The sequence below is a fragment of the Euleptes europaea genome, chromosome 2 (genome assembly GCF_029931775.1).
Source record: "Euleptes europaea isolate rEulEur1 chromosome 2, rEulEur1.hap1, whole genome shotgun sequence".
Lineage (NCBI taxonomy): Eukaryota > Metazoa > Chordata > Lepidosauria > Squamata > Sphaerodactylidae > Euleptes > Euleptes europaea.
In genome coordinates this window covers 115078652-115094875 of record NC_079313.1, presented here as the reverse complement: position 1 = coordinate 115094875, position 16224 = coordinate 115078652, and the positions used below count along the sequence as shown (strand labels likewise).

Here is a 16224-nt window from a genome sequence, read left to right as displayed (position 1 = left end):
CAGCTTTGGAGGGCAGACTCTATGCTATCACATCACTACTGAGCTACTTCACCTGGCACTGTCCCCAAATCTCCAGGATTTTCCCAAGCTAGAGTTGGAAACCTAATTGAAATAGGGTTATGGTATATAAAGGAGAAATTATCTTCTAGAGAAAGAGCAAAAAAAAAAATAGGTCACAGTTGATATGGCAGCTAATCATACAAGAAAAATTATTCCTCACAGGATATTATTGCCAAAGAAAAATCTCAAGAAGGTCATCTGCTTTATGGCATTAAATCACAACAGCTCACGGGAGACGAGCCTATTTAGTCTAACCATTTTGGGGTGCTGTTTATTGCGCAGATACCAACATGTGATTGCTGCCAGAGACCCACTGGCAGGGCCTGGACTTATAAGACCCGACTTCCTCGGAAAGACACTTTCAGGAGAAATCTGTCATTGCTTATATACATACATTTCATCATGCTGTTCTACTGCTGACTGCAATAACACTTATTGCTCAATGATAAGTAGAGCAACCTTCGTGGTTAGCACCTCCACACAAGTAGAGGCTTATAGTGAGAGTGGGGATCGAAAGATATCAAGGAAGCACCTGAACCCATCCCACAAGCTGAAATATCTTCTACTTGTTCAGTGAAGGGTTTGAACCCAACATAGTAATACTATATTATTACAAGAACAGTCCCAGTTAGCTATATATTGCCTACACTTATACAGAGAAGGGGTTTAGGTCGTAAGATGCCATAATATCGAGACAGCAGCAGCTCCTCTGACAGAATGGCTTTTCCATCTGCAGAGGAGCGGAGATGATTTCTGATTTCCCCCTCTCCTGCTTTGCACGCCAAATTTTTCTCCCCACGTTCTTTCTTCACATCTACTGACCCAGAGGAGCACAATTTCAAGGGGCACAGAAGTCTGCAGAAGGAGTGGGATGCAGGGAAGCAGCCTTCCTTCAGCTTGATTCCACTGGCTCTGCTTAGGCTCCAAGCCAAGATCAGCTTATACCAGGATTCTGCACTATTGCAGATTCCTTGGAACTCTGCCCCGTTCTATGCAGAACTAGAGGAGCCAAAGGTTGCTGAAATGAATGGCCTTAGACACACCTGTCACTGCCTAACATCAGGCTGTATAGGGGCACTCTAAATGGCAGGCGTTGATTTTCAGATCAACTCCATGAAATCTGTAGTGTCTGCAAAGGTTTTTCTGCATGGGCAAAGTTTCATTCACACTATCTATTATTTCACATAACTCTAGAGACATAAAATTCTCATTAGCAATCTGTCATCAAGATAGAATGCTGATGACCCTAGCATAGGAAACCAATGCTGTTCTTCAACTCAGCAGAAAGCAAAAACAGAGATAAGATACTGAGTTAACAATTAACACACCCTTGCGGTGCTTATATATACCTAAATCTAAAGCATGATTTAAAATGCATTAAGCAGTCTTAGTTTCAGAGTTCATTTCCTCCAAACACCCAGGGTAACAAGTACCCAATACCACAGGTATTCTATGAAGGAGAGCATTATTCCACAAGGTTTTAGAAGGTTTACTGCCACTGTCTTGTAAAAACAACAACCCACAATTAACTTCATCAAGGGAAAAAAAACATACCTAGGCTAACTTGCAAACTAAGCTCTGAAACAGGAAGTGTACTTTAGTTTAAATACTTTTTATTTAAAGATACATTTGCAAAAAATGTACATCCACTGGCGTACCACTACAGTAAATCAAGTATTAAAAAAGGTAAAGGTCCCCTGTGCAAGCACCGGGTCATTCCTGACCCATGGGGTGACGTCACATCCCAACATTTACTAGGCAGACTTTGTCTACGGGGTGGTTTGCCAGTGCCTTCCCCAGTCATCTTCCCTTTACCCCCAGCAAGCTGGGTACTCATTTTACTGACCTCAAAAGGATGGAACGCTGAGTCAACCTTGAGCCAGCTACCTGAAACCAACTTCTGTTGGGATTGAAAAATCAAGTATTACACTATTATTAATACTGCACTTAATTAACTAGGTACTGTCTGCCAACTGTGTTTATGTGGATGGAAAATTGTGGCTCTTAATTTTTATTAAAAATGACTTTTCCCTATGACTTGTAATCAGTCAAAATTAGATTAGTTTATATATTTATAGATCCATTTTATATGTATTTCAATTTTCCCACCAAAATACTGAAAAGATAGTTACAAATTATAGTTCAAGAGGCTGACTACAAAAAAATATATTTTAAAGCATCCTTCTGATCATTTTGGAAATAACTCTGGGGCTGCAAATCTTAAATATATTTTCTAGGAAGTCAGAAGTCCTAAAAATAAGATTGTTAATCCCAAACTTAACTGTAACTTCTTACAGATATAATTTCAAAAAAACAATCTTTGTTTCTTGAAGTTAGGAGAGGGAAAGGTAACTTGATTATTTTTGTACTTGTATATGTAGGATTAAATCTGGGAGATTTTTTTAAAGGAGTAAAACAGTCCATGAAGGAACTGTGAAATACATGAACTTCTCCAGTTATAATGCAATGTATTTTTGGCCAAAAGCCTATAGCAAAAGTAGCCACTTAGGGCCAAACTAGATGAGAAGTTTAACATCTATAAATAGCAGCCACGGGTGTGTGTGTGTGTGACTGGGATTGTGGTGCTGGGTAAACAAGGATTCAGTCTCCCCCATACCCTTTTCCTGAGAGAAATAGGAATAGTTGACAGATTTCAGAAAGAAATGGTAGGGAACCGAAGGTAGAAGATGGTGGAATTAAACACTTTAGGTAAAGGGAAGCTGAGCCACAGGTGAGCTGTAATACATTACTTGGCATGTGGCGCATGCAGCATAGAATAGACCTGGCTTTGATGTTGAAAGCCTCCTCTCCAGCTTTTAATCCCTGATTAACAAGGTTAACCACTTCATCCGGAGTGAGGTCTCCCCTGCATAAAACAAATACAGAGAGACCAGTTAGCACATGATAGCTGCCCAACAATGATGGAAGAAGCAGGGGGAAATCACATCACCATGCTGGCTGAATCGTTGGGCCAGTTTTGTACTTTATATAGCAGAATTGTTTATTAAGCATTTTTCAATGAACACTAAGGGCAGACCAACATATTAAAACAATGATGGCAGAAGATATACACACATATGATACCTTGGAGAGGGTGGTGGAGGAAAGGGGTTGAAGTGAGTGGCAGGGGAAAGCAGCAGCAGAGAGAAGGTGCTAAGTGCCACTTCTCATGCCCTTGTGTCAAGAGAGAATGTTCTAGATTGCTTCTCCCTAAAAGGAGGGTCAAACAGAGTTTTGTAACATGGAACGTTTATTTTTGTCCTGAAATGAGAACGGAAGTATGCATCTGTGAACATGTGGTGATAACTTTGTAGAGCACCTCACCAAGCACGGCCACAATCTGGCTTTCAGGGTGCAGTCAAATTCGGTTATTTCCAAATATTTGATCAGCACCATTGGCATAACTGACACAAAGAGCCTAATTTCAACCCATCCCATTTAAATAACATGCAACTCTTATCACCAGTGGTTTAACGAATAACACTGCTCTGTTTCTGCTGCAAAAGGGAGAAATCTACAGCTTCTTCCGAAGAAGACTGTCACCTTGCAAAGCAGAATGGCTTGTCTTGTTAACAGTACAGTCTAATGGCTATATTCAAATAGATTTTCTTCCCAACTGGAGACAAATACTCTTCCCTCAACCCCACCCAGGGAACTTATTAACATGCACAGCTTCAGGCTACCCTGGCAAAAATTAAACCAACAGCACCAAAGCTTCCTTCCTTCCTTTTTCTCACTAATGTCTTACAGCAGTTTCTTAAAGAGTTGTTTAAAATTAGAACAGTATCCTCAAACAAAGCTATGATTTCTTCTATAACAAATTAGGAGCTGTAAAGATCCCCTGCAGGGTCACTTTCAATCCACTAGCTACAACAGCCAAATCTGCTATTGGTTTTTTTTTTCCCCCAAGGGAGCGAGGGGGGGGAGGAAAGGCCCAGTTCTGCTTTTCTCTAGAAAGAAGTACTGCCCAAAAAAACCTCTTACAGCTGCTTCAAACGGGCAAGATGGATGAAGCACTCAAGGCTGGAGGTCCTATTAATAGGGCAGAGTGTGAAACTATTTTCAAAGAATGGGCTATATAGCATGGATGTAGGAAAGAAACAGGGCAGACATTTCATACTGGGATATAGATTTGGTGATTTAAAGACAGAGAGTACCCAAGAGTACATCTGCAAATAGAAAAAAAGCATTTCATATTCTACCACAGGTACAAGGATTGTTTTTTTAACATGGTAGAAGCACAAGACAAACCTCAACAATTCAAAGTTGACTTTTCAAACTAGCAAACATTTGTGCCAGCAATTATATGAGCATCACAAAAGCCATTTTCTCCATTTGACATTTTCGAAACAGCATCCAAAATTCCACTAATTTCAATGAGAGAGTTATGCTGTCCCTTCCCATTGATGTCAGCACTTAACATTAGCAGTATTTCAGCTCACCTAATACAAGAATTCATCAACATTCCTCAGTCAGGAACAAACAAACAAACAAAAGAAAAACCACTTGCAACACAAAATGGAGTATGATTAATCAATGGGTGCACATAACATGGAGATCCTCACCAAAAGGTGCTCTCACACATCAAATCAAAGATACAAAAACAATGGAGCTTGCTGATCCTAAACCATGCTCTCTCTTCTATTTTATTATATTATATACAAATTTCATCAAGGCCAGCCAATTACTAATAAATACTAGGGTTGTCTAGGTAGTGCTAACAATTGATACGTATGCTGAATAACCACAGTTAAACCAATCAACAGCACCAGCTCATACAAATATGCCAAACAAACTTTTATGCTCTCTAATAAAATAATATGCTATCCACATGAAAATGTATAGAACGCTCTAATACAGAAACACGTTAGCCACAAAAAATTATATAAAGGTTACATCACCATATATTTCAATTCAAATTTAAAATTAAGAATTGGTGAACATAAAACAAGGATTCGCTCTAGGACCCTGGAGGCACCCCTTACGAGCCATTTTTTGGAGAAGGGGCATACTGATTCAGATTTATCTTTTTTTGCCTTGTGGCAGTAAATATTCCAACGAAAATATCAATTGGAGGATGTTTCCAAAATTTTGCACAGGCGTGAGATGCAACTCATTTTCTTATTCAAAATGATGGCGCCTATGGGCTTGAATAATGAGTTTGATCTTTCCAGCTTTCTTTGAGGTTCCTTTAACAGTAGCCTCCCTTCTCTTAGATAATTGATCACAACTGAGGTGAGCGTATTTCTTCCCTGGACCCAGCATAGTGGGCACCAGCCCTGAGAGAGTTAGAACTGGATGGTCTGCTGGTCATTGGTAGGTGTGGAATCAATTATAGGTTTTGCATGATTATTCATTTCTAGGTATCTGGTGTAAAATTTATTTTTCAGAGGTCTATGGACCCGTTTCACTGAAGAAGAATCAACTGAAGAAGCAGTGTTGGCGAAATGTACACAGATCCGGAAGTGGCGTTTTGGACTTACAAATATACTTGGATTTATATTCTTTAATTTTATGTGGATTATTCTACTTTGGAACCATTACTACATTGGACTTTTGGACCTTTTGATTTACACCGTGTGAGCGTGGTTTTTGTAGATACTTTGTCTCGGTTATTTTGGACAGAAGGACACCAGGGTAATTTACCCTTTTGAGTTTGAATTGAAATATATGGTGAGGTAACCTTTATATAATTTTTTGTGGCTAACGTGTTTCTGTATTAGAGTGTTCTATACATTTTCATGTGGATAGCATATTATTTTATTAGAGAGCATAAAAGTTTGTTTGGCATATTTGTATGAGCTGGTGCTGTTGATTGGTTTAACTTAATGTCTAGGTAGTGGCTGGAGATCTCCTGCTATTACAACTGATCTCCAGCCAACAGAGATAAGTTCACCTGGAGAAAATGGCCGCTTTGGCAATTGGACTCCAAGGCATTGAAGTCCCTCCCCAAACCCTGCCCTCCTCAGGCTCCGCCCCAAAAACCTCCCACCAGTGGTGAAGAGGGATCTGGCAACTCTAATAAATACATATCCTATGGCTGTGGCATTGAGACAAGCAGACTATAAATAAGGATAGGTTTCAACAATATTCAGCAAAACAAGTAGACTATAAATGTTATAAACCATTAACACTTTTCCCAGGGGGGGAATTTTAAGGTTCTAGGGGGGGAATTGTGAGCACTATTCAGCAGGGGGGAATTGTGAGCACTATTCAGCAAAGTGTGATGTCCTATAGATTATGTACAATCTGTAAAATTGTAGTTTGTTTTTCATTTAATCTGTGACATTCAATAAAGTTTATGACTATCTTGGGAAGGGGGAAATTTTATTCTGAACAATGATGAAAGGGGGGAATGGAGCAAAAAAGGTTGAGAACCACTGCTCTAAAGCATAGTAATACTTGCTTCTTTCATCCACTACCATCTCACATTCTATGCCTGAACTCACTTACAGCGCAGTCCTCAGGAGGCCAGGAAGGGGCTACGCCAGCATCTGGACTACTTATACCGCCATAAATGGCCCCAAAGCTGGCGAAGAGGCCCGGACACCTGTCTGCTGGCATTGCTGTGGCAGTGCCACCCCAGGACTCCGACAGGGCATCCCACCGGCATAACTTTTTGCGCCGGCATTCCGGGGGCGTTCCAGCGCCCCCAAGGGGCATTCCTGGGGCGTGCTGGGGGGAGAAGCTGCCTTTAGGCAGCTCCCTGTCCCCTTTCAGCCTGGCACGCCTGCGGCAAGAACAGCGGTGCTGCGCCTGCTTTTTAGCAGGTGCAGCCTCACTGTTATTTATGGGGCAAAAAGACCCATTTTAAATTTTAAAAGCCTTTAAAAGCATTTTTTTGAGCTGTTGGTGCCCGGGAAATGGGTTAGGAGCTGCCACAGCGGTGCCTCCTCCCTGCCGTCCCCGGCTGCCGATAGCGCAGGAATGGGCTGTTAGACATTCTTCCACAAGAAATTAGTGCAGTTATAAATATCAAGATCTAAGTTCTTTTTTCCTAAAACACACAGGAAGGTTTCCAGCTTTATGAAACATAGGGCTGGTTACCCTGACGGTCTCTTAATCTGACTAGGTCTGCCAGTTCGGATAATTCTGCTGTCTCCCAAACAGGGTTCATTTTTACCTTGTTAATTTCTGTTATTACTTTACATTTTAATTGTAAATTGTTGATGAATTGAAATATTAATTTAAAAGATTTTAGCTGGATTTTGCCCAAGATTTAATATTCAAGCTTTCTGCCTTTTCCCAATTGCATAATATTTCCCCTGCAATAAGAACATCATGAACCATGCTTTGATGAGTTTCTGAATATATTGTATTCATTTGTAATTGCATACTCCGTTAGTTGACAAATTTCACCCAGAACATTCCTCCGAAGTTTGTCAACTACTGAGAACTTCTGGAACATGTGCTTAACATGTTCTTGAAATCTGCTTTTTGTGGCAACACTTCCAACATACATATTTGTTAATATGAAATACCAATTTAATTTTTGAGGAGTTAATTCCATTGAGAAATTGTTTCATATAAATTCTCTTTCGTCCTGACATTTAAAGAAGCAATGCAAAGATCACCTGCCAATCATTCTCAGATATGTTCTTGCACTATGTCATGCCATTTGTGAATTTATATGTCTATTAAAAAAACTATGACTGTGAATCCACAGTGAACTCACAACTCAAGGTACATAGATCTGTCTTCACCTTTAAGAGAGGCAAAGGGAACTTTGACTCTCAAAAGCTTGTACCTCAACCATCTTGTTGGTCTCTAAGGCTCTAATGGACTCGAATCCAACTGTCCTACTGTGGACCCACACAGCTAACCTCTGAACCCACACAGCTAACCTCTGTGGACCCACACAGCTAACCTCTGAAACCATCTTTAATGAGTAACATACGTGCTTTAACACTAAGCATATTTAACGTTAATTTAAATATTTTACTGTTAATTTTTGTCCTGTTAATTTCTGTTATTGCTTTACATTTCAATAGCAAATTGTTTTATGAGTACAAATATATAACTGTTTCAAAAGATTTAAACTGGATTTTGCTCCTATTGTTTTCCTTTACATTCTCTGGGAACAATGTTAATAGAGAAAGAGAGAGATGCCAGTTAGGACTTCAGCACTGAACCAAAAGAATGAGAACTATATAGTAAGTGTCCTTTAAAGAAGAAGAGTTGGTTTTTATATGCCGACTTTCTCTACCAGTTAAGGAAGAATCAAACCGGCTTACAATCACCTTCCCTTCCCCTACCCACAACAGATACCCTGTGAGGTAGGTAGGGCTGAGAGAGCTCTAAGAGAGCTGTGACTAGCCCAAGGTCACCCTGCTGGCTTCATGTGTAGGAGTGGGGAAACCAACCCGGTTCACCAGATTAGTGTCCGCCGCTCACGTAAGGAGTAGGGAATTAAACCCAGTTCTCCAGAGTCCACCACTTCAAACCACCGCTCTTAACCAGTACACCTCCCTGGTTCTAAAAGGGGATACTTCTTTCCTATTTGGATAGCAGAAAGCTTGTCCTGCATACTGCAAAATCAGAGCTGATTCTGGAACGACCCCTCTTGTGAATGCTAAGAGACATACGGTGATACCAGACATGCAGATGTGACCCTTAATCACAAAACTGCATACCTACAAGCAACTTTCTGCACACCAGCAGCCAACAGTATTAACTGATATTTGTCCTTCTCAGGAAAAATTTTTTTAATGCATCAATAACACATTTAAAGAGGTACTCACTGTTCCTGGTCCCAAGGTACAGGGTGCACTTTGCAGTTGGCGAGAAGGTGAGGGCTGTACCTGACCTCGACATAGATGACTTTCTCCTTTGCTTTCATTTCCACAAACTCATAAGCTATTCTTTTCACAGCATCACGGTCTCCCCTGCACATTTAAAAAGTTCGATTTTTAAAAAACAAAATCTGTAGTCGAACAACCACCAAGCATCTATAAAGATATGCACTGTGCTGTGAATATGAAATTGTTTAGTTATGTAAAAAAAATTATATCCCACCTTTCCACAATGCCCAAGGTGGCTTCACAGCAGACTATAATCCAAGCCTCACTGGCACACTGCTCAAATACCTTGTGAATTTGCAAGCCTGATACGGACACAGCTAAACAACATTTGGTCCATTTATATTCTAGCTTTCAAAAAAAAAAAAAAAAAAGCTTCAGGAAGTTTACAATAATTTAAGGCCATTTAAAAAGTTAAATAGGGTCCCATCCAGTTCCAAATTTATAACTGGATGTAATTGCTAAGCTATGCTTACCATAAATGATGTAGGGAATACATGTTCCCAATTTGAAATTCAGTTGCGCAACCCACTGATTAATGGGGAAATTCAGGATGATTAAGTAGCCAATTAGCTGCAGCTTGGAATTTTTCTACTTCTTTTGTATTCCATATGGAAAGGCTTTTTTTGCTGTTAATCATCCAGACAGGTTTGTAGATAGGGCTTGGAGGAAAGTGAAGTTCAGTACCAGCTTAAGCAGAGTTACACTCTGAAGCCCTGGTGGTTTTAGAACAGTGTAACTCTGCTTAGAATTGCACTGTTTGATTTTAGCTATGTGAAATGCTGAAAAGTGACAAACAGCAAAGCAGGATTTCCATTGATTGTGTCAGGCAAAACTCCTTGGAGAATGTAGTATAAACACACATTAAGTGAATAAATATGGGGCCTGCACCAGTTCTGTTTTGGAACCCGCAATGCTTGTACTTGCCAGTGGTCCCCTATGATTCATTGTAAACTATTAGTTCAGTTATTCATGCGAGCCTAAAGTTGAAAGGTGTCCAGAAGTAAGTATTCAGTTCTAAATCAGGACTTTATAAATATAAGCTACAAGCCAAAGCAGGCTACTGATGGAGTGACTAAGAAAATGTATGAATCCCAGAAGAAACATGCTGGACTAACTGCTAACACCTATTTAGATGAGTCATAAATATGTACACCTATATAGGTGTGTAAGGCTAGGCCCTTATATCAGCATTTGGGGCTATGTAGTTTAAGGAAAAAGAAAACTAAGGAGGAAGACATTATAGAAGTTTAGTATGGTGCAAAGTAAACCTTTTATCCACTCCAACAACATTAGAACTCAGGGTCACCCAATGAAATTGACAGGCAGTAATTTCAGACGGAAAAAGAAAGTACATCTTCACATAACAGAGCCAGCGTGGTGTAGTAGCTAGGGTGTCAGACTAGCATCTGTGGAACCCAAATTCAAATCCCCACTCTGCCATGCAAGCTTGCTGGGTGGCCTTGGGTTGCTGTGAGGATAAAATGGAGGGGAGGAGAACAACATAAGCAACATTACCTCCCTGTCAGGGGAGAAAGGCAGGGTATAAATGAAATTAAAAGATTGACTTAATAGAATGCACTGCCTCAGGATGCAATGATGGTTTTGATGAGCGACTAGACAAATTCGTGGAATATGGGTCTATCTCTAGTTATCAACTATGATGGCTAAACAGAACCAAATCAAAGAACAGCGAAAGAATCCAGTGGTGTACTGGGAAAGAAATTAGTTTGTTAATAATGTGACGTGCTTTGTATGTTGCTTTGTCAAAGGTTCTGGAAAGATAATGGTCCCCAAAACTTTGAAAGATGATTAGGGGATCTGAAAGTATAATCATCTTTCAAAGTTTTGGGGACCATTATCTTTCCAGTTCCACTGATGAAGCAACATGCTAAACATGTAGATGTCGTCACATTATTAACAAACAACTTCCTTTCCTAGTGCACCATCGGCTTCTCTTGCTCTTTGTTTTGGTGATCGATATGGCCCTCTTATTCAATTAAACAGAACCTCCATGTTCAGAGGAAGTGTGCCTCTGAATGCCATGTGCTGAGGGGCAAAAATGAGGAAAGATACTGCCTTCATGTGGTCTTTGTGATAGCATTAGGTTAGATCCTCTGAGGAAGAGGATGCTGGGGGACATGGGCCTTTGGTTGACCTATTAGATCTCTTCCTACGTTCTGTCACAATGTTCTGCCCCAAGTGGCTCTATGGATTACCCTTCCTTCTCAATCCTATGCATTACTAGATTTCATGAAGACATTAAACCCCTGCTCTTTCCCCCACAAATAAAACAGAAGGCTGTCTTGAACTTTACAGCATGTTGTGCTAGATCCAACGGTAATGCAACACAGAATATGCATTGAGGAGTATGCCAGCACTCTAAAGTACATTTCTCTTGAAGGAAAGGTTCAAGAACTAATGCAGTCATTGCTGGATATATTTATTGACTTACATGTGTATGAAGCTATTTGAATATTAAAGGGTTGCCTATTCCTATATGAACCTGCTGGTTTTCTTTGATAACCTTCAGAGGTTTTTCTCCTAGGGCACCCACTTTTAGACATCTTATGAGTGGTGGCCTTTTCTTTCATAGTACTCCAGTTTTGGAACACCCTTCAAGAGATGCTTGCTGCCAACTTCAGTGATGCTTAGGTGTCAGGTGTAAACATCACCCATTGAAAAATTTAAAAAAACTGTATCAACATTGCTGTTTTAATTATGGCATCTGTTTTAAGAGCTGCTGCTACTGCGCTTTTAATTCCTCAAACCCAATGTCAATCTGAAAGACCAAGGCAAAGTGTGGGCCTATACAGCATAATTTCTAGAAAGAAAATTACATCATGTTTACTGCTTATGTGGTGTGCCAAGCCATCCAATTTCTTATAATTTCTCAGCTCTTTACAGTATGGGTGAATTTGTAAATGACCTACCTCTCCTTTTAAATGGAAGGGATTTTGATTCTAGAATTTTATTATATGATCTGTGTCTTAGTTTTTTTTTAATGTACCTTTCATAGTTTGCTGCTTTGAAAGTTTTGAAATGGAAAGGCAAGATATATTTTTATTTATTTAATTTGACCTATACCCCTTCCTTTCCCTGCAAAGCCGGGCTCAGGGTAGCTTCCAACAAGCATTGGGAAATCACCTGCAAGAGAATATTATTCAAGAAATTCACAAACTTAACTTGCAACTCATAGGCTACATAGGGTGTGCATAATTTCAGCTGTGAGCCACAGAAAAGTTCAGCTTTCCCCTCAGGATCAACCCCAGGGAGAGTGCTTCTTCCTACATCTTCCTGCTTGTAGCAGAAGTCAGACATGAAGAGCATCAACTGGCCATGAAGTCAAAGATTTTTAAAAAATTTTTGAATAAATTGGCTGTAGGGTTTTTGTTTGTTCACTTTTACAAATAAGGCAAATGTTCACGCAAGCTATGTATTAAACAGCTAAAATAAATCAGACAGCACACACAGGGCACAGGAAAGGACAAGATTCCTGAATCAGCATTCAATAAGCTGATTGGGTTGCCAAGAAAAGGAAGTTAGGCTTGAGCTACAGGAGGAAAAAGGACAGCAAGCCTCAGTTTCAAGGTACATCTGTACAGAGTCAGCAGGAATATAAACAACCTTAATGATTAGTAACTCTTGGCAAACATGCTATATCGTACTAACACAATTAATTCTTGTAGATATACTGGTTTGTATCCCACCACTCTTCTCAGATGCCTTCCTTCAACTTAAATTGTTCTTACTGTGGCAAAATGGCCACCTGAGGAGGAAGAAAGGTTGGAGGTAGGTCTCAAATTTTGCTGAACCTAATGGTGGGATGCATGCCCATATTATATCACGTTGCAGCAGAGTACAGAACCGACTGAGATGCCCATAGAAGCCCAACCACTGGACATGGCACTGGCCGAGTAACCCTTCTTAGACTTGGTCTCCCAGCAATGCAAACAACCTGCCATGTAATTTAGAATAGACCATTATGCAATTAATTCCAAGCATTGGAATTCTGTGGCCAAGAACAGATTTCTCAAGCAAGACTTTATTGACACCTTTTCACTAGCCCCAGAATAGGAAGCTCTGATACTAATCACAAGATCTGTGCCAGCCTGAAAATCAGTATGCAATGCAGAATGTACATAGTGCTAATCCCAACAAATCCTGCAGAGGTGAGGGGGCCTCTTTTGTCTTTTGCTGATCGTAGCATCTGTTGTATTTTCTTAGTGGGTTTAAACACCGTTTGTAGGTTATGTTTTTTTCAAATGTTTCTCCATCCTATTGCTACTATCAGCAAAAGACAAAAGAGACCCCCTCACCTCTGCAGGAGTATATTGTATACCTTGCAGTTGTGGACAAGTTTACATTGGGACCACAAAACGCAGCATACAAACAAGGTAAAAGAACATGAAAGATACTGCAGGCTTGGCCAGCCTGAGAAATCAGCAGTGGCTGAACATGGACTGACACAAACAGGACACAGGGTCTTATTCCAAGACACTGAAAGACTGGACAATTCTACCAACTATTTTGTCAGATTGCACAGAGAAGCCATTGAAATTCATAAACATCAGCACAACGTTAACAGAAAAGAAGAGAGTTTAAGAATGAATAAGGCTTGGCTTCCTGTCCTGAAAACCTCCAGACTAACAAAGACTACAGTCCACAATAGCCATGCAGATTAGCTTTGGATTTCACACATTAACAGATCACTTCAGGATACAATGGTTCCATATTAACATACCACATCCTCATTAGCACATTATCTTGATACTTACAGGACAATAATTAGCACATTACCTTTGATACTTTTTGCAGGACAATGATTCAGCTCAAACCCAACCCCTTTCTGACTATATATTACTCTTCCTACACACTTGACACTGAGAGACACTGTCCTTCAGTGTTACTCCTCTGAAGATGCCTGCCACAGCTGCTGGCGAAACGTCAGGAAAGAAAATACCAAGACCACGGTCACACAGCCCGGATAACCTACAAGAACCTTGAAAGGGTAGTTTTTACATGTCCTTAGAAACTGTTTTATTCATTTTGCCACAGGCAGAGTCACCAGGCACCAACAAATCAAACTGAATTGGGCAGGGATTACTCCTTTACAAGTCAAGACCTAAACGTTTGGGCTGAAAGCTTTGAAAGGCATGCATAAGTGTGTTCCATTGTTTGCAGAATCAAGCTAATCAAATCAAAACAAAGCAAGCTCCAGATCACAGGTAACATCAGTCCACAGTAGAGATAAGAGATTGAGGACAGTGGTTAAAAGGAGAGTTTACTTACGCAATTGTTGGCATGTAGAGAGAAAACTTCGCCAGGAACTCTGTGAGACTGAGTGGCTCTTTGTAGCTAACATGCTTTAGGAGGCCTTCAACAGTATGTTCAGGGAGACAAATTTTTCTTTTCCTAGAAGTTAAAAAACAACATAATATAATGTGTGTGTATAAAGTGTCATCAAATCGCCGCCAACTTATAGCAACCCCACCAAGGGGCTTTCAAGGCAAGTGACATGAACAGCTGAAGCTGCCTTATACTGAATCAGACCACTGGTCCATCAAAGTCAGTATTGTCTGCTCAGACTGGGGAGCAGTGGCTCCCCAGGGGTCTCAGGGGAAGGTCTTTGACTACTACCTGATCCTTACTGGAGTTGCTGGGAAGTGAACCTGAGATCTTCTGCGTGCCAAGCACTGAGCTGCAGCCCCTCCCCTGAGCACCTCCTGATTGTTCAGCTGAGAATGGAGTTTGAGACAAGGATGGGAGCTGGAAAACCTGTCACCACTGTAACTTTGCAACATGCAGTTTAGTTCCTCTTGCTAGTTCTGTAACCATTAGGAAGACTTTAAATTGAGTAAGATTTTAAAACAAAACTATATAGATTCACAAAGAAAGTCGGACCACAGCTTATGTCATTTAATTTGCTTATTCTGAAACTATAACTGCCAGGAGCCATTGTGCAAATAGAACTTTTAATAAAAAAATTTTTAATGGAGAAACACAAGTAAACCTAACACCACTCACTTGCCAAAGTGTAAAATAGTTTCAGGTTTAATGGCTCCATCCAGATGGACATGCAGTTCTACCTGCAAAGAGTGGAAGGAATAGAAAAACAAACTGATATTAAAGTCATTGCAACCCAGAGGTAGAAAAGCACATTAACTGAAAGACCAGAACCAACGGGTTGAAATTAAATCAAAAGAGTTTCCATCTAGACATTAGGAAGAATTTTCTAACAGTCAGAGCAGCTCCTCAGTGGAACAGACTTCCTTGGGAGGTGGTAAGCTCAAGCTTTCCTTCCCTGGAGGATTTTAAGCAGAGGCTAGATGGCCATCTATCAGCAATGCTGATTCTATGACCTTAGGCAGATGATGAGAGGGAAGGCATCTTGGCCATCTTTGGGGCATGGAGTAGGGATCACTGGGGGTGTGGGGGCGGGGAAGTAGTTGTGAAATTCCTGCATTGTGCAGGGGGGTGGACTAGATGACCCTGCTGATCCCTTCCAACTCTATGATTCTATGACTGCATGGGCTTTTCATCTTTTTGAGTACTGCCATTCTTGTTTTGACTGTGTGGGTAAGAGAAGACAGTGAAAGTATTTATTGTTTCAAATGCTCCTACACTTGAGTGGTACAACAGGGGGATGTTCGGCCACTAAAACACTGAAATAAATCTTTAAAAGTCAGAGAAGTAGGTATATAGGCCAGGTGAAATTACAGCACCTAATCACTTATCAAGTTACACACAGCATTCACAATTGCAATAATATGAAACGAGCTGGGAGGCGAGGAGCAAAGAAATTGTCTTTTGCCTGTGATAAATTGCTACATGTGTTCTGAGAAAAAGCAGCACGTCCACAGCACAAGTGCAACCTGGAAGAAAAACACCTGGATCCCCTGCAACAAACTAAACACATGATACAGCCTTATGCTGAACGAGATCACTGGTCTATCAAGATCAGTGTTGCCTACTCTGAGTGGCAGCAACTCTCCAGGGTCTCAGGTAGAGGTCTTTCACATCACCTGCCACTTGATCCTTTTTTTAAACTGGAGATGCCAGGGACTGAACCCAGGACCCTCCCCAAATTAGGAACTGTTACAGATTTACAGTATCAAGATAATGTGCATTATCAACTGAATGAACCATAAGCGAATTGGGTCTTAGGCTCATGGTAATGCACACTAAACGAAGAATTAACTTGGTTTCTCTACCACCATAAATAAATGGCCCCACAAGAAACTCCTGAAATTTGTCTGAAAGGCATGCAAGATCAGAATGACATGCTTATTTCTGAGATCACCAGAGTTACAAACTAGCTGCTAAATTCTGTCTGAAGCCTACCCCCAAGCCTGATGAATTTGGC

General features: G+C 40.5%; 1 protein-coding gene across 1 annotated transcript in view; it reads right to left on the bottom strand.

Moving 5' to 3' along the window:
- ADA (adenosine deaminase) overlaps nt 1-16224 on the bottom strand; it is a 59976-nt gene that overhangs the window by 37026 nt on the left and 6726 nt on the right. The window contains exons 2-5 of the mRNA XM_056845268.1: nt 14886-14947; nt 14151-14273; nt 8802-8945; nt 2811-2926 (exon numbers count right to left, since the gene is read on the bottom strand). Coding sequence (XP_056701246.1) covers nt 2811-2926; nt 8802-8945; nt 14151-14273; nt 14886-14947 — 445 coding nt within the window. The remainder of the gene's footprint in view (nt 1-2810; nt 2927-8801; nt 8946-14150; nt 14274-14885; nt 14948-16224) is intronic.